The following is a 4969-nucleotide window of genomic DNA, read 5'->3' on the forward strand; positions in this document are numbered from 1 at the left end:
ACAGCATTGGCAGTGATGTTTTACATCATCTGGGCAAAACACTCAGAGGAACTCTCTGCTTACCTATTTGTCTAAGTCTTAAAGGCAGGGCAGGTATTTTTTTAAGTAATTTAAACTTATAATTTAATTTTATTTAATGATCATTTTAATAAAATTTATAATAAAATTTTGAAGTTGTTAGTTTTTGATGAACTACATTTATACAAACAAGATACTATACTTTTATTAAAGTATTGTATCAAAAGATTCAATGACATTAACAAGTTAAATTGTCTAAACTTTTTAATTGCACATTTTAATCAAGTTGCATTTAAGAAAAGCTGATATACTTAGTTGCTATATGATAAGACTTGAGAAGGTCTTTATGGTACTGTCAGAAATTAAGAAGGTCAGTGGTTTTAAAGACAGCATAACAAGCTACTCCAAAACACTAGCTTAAAAAACAAAAACAGAAAACATCTGCTTATTGCATGGATCACTATTACATGAGTCAGTAAGGTCAGTACCCTCATCTGATCTTGACATGGCTGATCTTGGCTGGTGTCCTTACATGTACTTTATCAACTTTGCAGTCTAGGTGATCTAAGAAGACCTCACACTCCAGTCAGGAGGTTGCTAAATGCTATGTCATGGAATAGGGGTGTAAGGCATCTTGTTCATTATCCAGTAGGCTAGCCTGTGCTTATTCACATGGCAGCTTTTTAAAGAGACTATGCAAATTCCAAGAGATTATGAGAAAGCCACAGGGCCATCAGAGGCTTGAAGATGGCACAATCTCTCTTCAGCTACCATCAGTCAAAGCTAGTCACAAAGTAGTCTACATTCAGAACATGGAGAAATTGATTCCACCATTAATCAGAAGAGTAAGAAAGGGCGTGGATACCTGGATAACTGAAGAATTGGAATCATGTTGAAAACTACCATATTGGACAGAAATCATCTTAAAAGATATAAGGTCCAAAATTTCAGTCTTCAGCACAATTAGAAGGCAATCTAATTTTAATGCATTACTTTAAAAAATTTGAGGAAAGATCATTGTGAGAAATTGGCTGAAGTATTTGTGTCATTCCTATTCCAGCACAAATTCTGACAGATTCTATTCCCATTTACATTTAATGCTCTCAAATATTATGAGTGTTTAGATCTTTTGAAAAGTAGACATTGCAGAATTTATCTAGACATATTGAGTAGAGAGAATAGTGTACAAATTATTCAAGCAAAAGTAAGCTATTAATGTTAGGTGAAGTGAAAGTCGCTCAGTTGTGTCTGACTCTTTGCGACCGCATGGACTATACAGTCCACGGAATTCTCCAGACCAGAACACTGGAAGACTTGGTATTTCTTTTATTCAATATGTTTTCATTTGGCTACACTAGATCTTAGTTGCAGCACATAGAGTCTTTCAGTTGCAGCACAAGGAGTCTAGTTCCCTGACCAGAGATCAAAGCCAGGATTCCTGAATGGGGAGTGCAGACTCTTAGCTTTTGGACCACAAGGAAAGTCCAAAGATCTGGTATTTCTAATTTGCGAGATTGAATAGGTCTGGATGCTAGTGACTACCTTCTTCTCGTATGTTGAATATGGTCATATAGGCAACTGGTTTTTAACACTTAGGGCAACTCCAAGTACTGTTTTTTTTTTTAAAGCTATGAGTTTAGTTGAGAGGGTTTCCCTTGTGGCTCAACTGGTAAAGGATCCGCATGCAATGTGGAAGACCTTGGTTCAATCCCTGGGTTGGGAAGATTCCCTGGAAAAGGGAAAGGCTACCCACTCCAGTATTCTGGCCTGGAGAATTCTCTGGACTAGTCCATGGCATCACAAAGAATAAGACACAACTGAGCAACTTTCACTTTCACTTTCTTTAGTTGAGAAGGACACAGACATTTTATTCAGGGGGAAAAAAAAAGAATTGATAATGTTTTTGATGTCTTCATAGGCAGAATAATAGCTTGAAATGCATATTAGACAGGTACTTACCATGCTTCCTTTCTGTATGTAAAATTTTCTGAGATCTGGTCTACCATTTTTTAACTCTCTTGTGGACTCTATCACTGGAGAAGGAAATGGCAACCCACTCCAGTATTCTTGCCTGGAAAATCCCATGTATAGAGGATCCTGGTGGACTAGAGTCCACGGGGTTGCAAAAGAATTGGACAGAACTGAATGACACAACAGCAATCATAGCTGGTTATGTTGCCACACTGGAGCTTTTTTGAAAACACATTCAGAATATAGACCATGTCTTATCAACTTTCATTCATGCCAAGTAACCTGTATATACAATACAACAAAAATATTCAAATATGCAAACACAGTATTTATTCAATTAAAAAAAAATCATTGTTGTATCACTGACTTAGTATTGCAGTCTGACCTCCTTGTTTCTCAGTCTTTAGTCTCCTGGATAAAACTCCTATGTTGAAATATGTCTCCTAAAACTCTTTCTGTTATCCAAACCAGAGTACATAATGCCTATTTTATAAAAGTATCTTTCTTAAGGACTTGAAAAGTTTCCTCTGAAACCTTCTAGTATACTTACTGTTTTCTCTCTTATACAATTTCCACTTTTTAAAGTGCCCTACTATCATCACTGAATTTTCATTACTTGAAGGATGAACATTATGTCTTAACTGCTATTTGTACTTTTTGTAAGAGGAATCCATGTTATTATTGAGAGCCTAGTCTATCATAGGTATTAAAAAAGGAGGATGAAATTAACAATTATTAAGATTACAAGTATACCACATGATATTTATGTCTTTTAACCTTTGTAATCAGATTATTTTGTCTAAAATTTTAGATGAAAAAGATTTGAAAGATTGCTAACATTTTTTCCAGTAAGTAAGAGAGAAAGTCAAGTTTAGTACAGTTAAGAAAAATACCATGTACTTTCTATTTTACATATTAACACTTCATTAATAATAAATTTATTTTTATCAACCAACCTTTGCAGACACAGTTTATTTACATATCAAGAGCAAAATCTTTCAGAATAATGCTTAGTACGAAAACACTTTAGAGTCCATGATCTTGGAGACTGTGTCCTTGACATCCTTATTTCTCAGACTGTAGATCAGGGGATTCAACATAGGGATGACCACCGTGTAAAACACAGATGCCACTTTGACTGTGTGCCTGGAGTTTTTGGAGTTGGGCACACAGTAGAGGAAGAGGATGGTGCCATGGAAGATGCTGATGGAGGTCAGGTGGGAGGCACAGGTGGAGAAGGCTTTGTGACGACCACAGGCTGAACACATTTTGAGGATGGTGACAACAATAAACACATAAGACAGGAGAACGATGACGAGTGTGCTGACCTCATTAAAGGTGGCAAAAATGAAAAGCAGCAACTGGTTGAGATAAGTATCAGAGCAAGAGAGGGAAAGCAGGGAGGATAACTCACAGAAGAAGTGATCGATTGTGTTGAAACCTTGAAATGATAATTTGATAACAGTACAGGTGAGTATCAAGGAGCAAGCTACTCCCCAAGCATAAGATCCAACCACTAACGTGGCACAGAGTCTCAGGGACATGGCCACCATGTAGAGCAGAGGGTTGCAGATGGCCACGAAGCAGTCTTAGGCCATCACAGCTAATAAAAAGGACTCAGTCACCACAAAGGTACAAAAGAAAAAGAATTGTATTACACAGCCTACAAATGAAATGGTTCTGTCTTCTACCATGAGGTTCACCATGGTCTTGGGAGAAATGATGGAGGAATAACAAAAGTCCACAAAGGAGAGGTGGCTGAGGAAAAAGTACATGGGGGTGTGCAGTTTGGGGTTAATTTTGATGATTACAATCATACCAAGATTCCCTACCACAGTGACACTGTAGATGGCCAGGAATGTCAAGAAGAGGGGGACTTGCAACTCTGGGTAATTGGAGAAGCCCAGGAGAGTGAACGTGGCCCCACTTTTATTTCTCTCTGATAGAAACATGGTTTCTGTTTGTCAGAATCTGAATCAGTCCTAGAAAGAAAAATATTAAGGGAAATAAGGATGTATGACATTTGGTTAACTACTCCTTACCAAAGCTGAAAGATGAAGCAAAATGTCTCTGTTAGAATCTATGTATTTTCTATGTATGCTATGCTAAATGTCTAAAATTTTCAAAAATGACAAACTTTTAAACTTTTTATTTAAGTAAAGTTATAATTATAGAACTTTTTAGTTCTCAATTTTAATTTTTAATATTTCAAAGTAAAAAGATGGGTTCAAGTCACTTGGGATTATTTTAAATGAAATCCTCAAATAATACTTTCAGATTTTCTTGAACATTATAATTTCATAAAATATTAATTTACCCTAGTACCAGAGCTACTTGTTTCAGTTCTATAACTAATAGCAAAAGCGATAAACTTCTAAACAAATTAAATTTTGCATTGTATGTTCAGAATGTGACATTAAAACTGACACCCCTAACACTTTACATTTTTCTCTTTACTATTAATTCCATATAGCACTTTAGTACTTGTTTTGCTTCTGGATCAGTAAACTTTATTTTTTTTTCAAAATAAATTATAATTTTTCACAGAGCGTATTTCTCAACCAAGCAAGTCCAGGTTATCAATCCCCCATCATTGTTTGAGGAATAATAATATTTAAAAAATAATAAATATAATCTAGTCTAGCTACTTACTCTAGAGATGGCAAAGCATAAGATGGAAATTTTTGACTTTCCCTGTACCATGCAAATAAGGCCCAATCTACACATCTATGACATGAACCCTGATCCAGGCTCCCAGCAATTACTCATTTGTCTACAGTAATCTTGATCCAGGTCCAGATGCTATTTTCTTTATTTATTATCATACTAATTTATGACAAACTGGAGACTTTGGGAATGTGCCTGACGAAAGTATTCATATCACAGAGCTATACTAGAATGCATCAAGGAAAGAAATTTGAGAAAAATATTCTCTCAGAAAGAATAGCTATCCTTATTAAAGATTCTGACTTAGAAATGT

At 35.6% G+C, this 4969-nt stretch overlaps 1 protein-coding gene across 1 annotated transcript; it reads right to left on the minus strand.

The window, feature by feature from the left end:
* Positions 1-2999: 2999 nt before the first annotated feature.
* LOC104983841 (olfactory receptor 5D18-like) lies at positions 3000-3941 on the minus strand. Its single transcript, XM_010833370.1, is given in 1 exon segment — positions 3000-3941. A coding segment is annotated over 1 exon segment (942 nt).
* Between the last annotated feature and the right edge of the window lie 1028 nt (positions 3942-4969).

Source organism: Bison bison, unplaced genomic scaffold, assembly GCF_000754665.1.
Source record: "Bison bison bison isolate TAMUID 2011002044 unplaced genomic scaffold, Bison_UMD1.0 scf7180017863447, whole genome shotgun sequence".
Classification (NCBI taxonomy): Eukaryota; Metazoa; Chordata; class Mammalia; order Artiodactyla; family Bovidae; genus Bison; species Bison bison.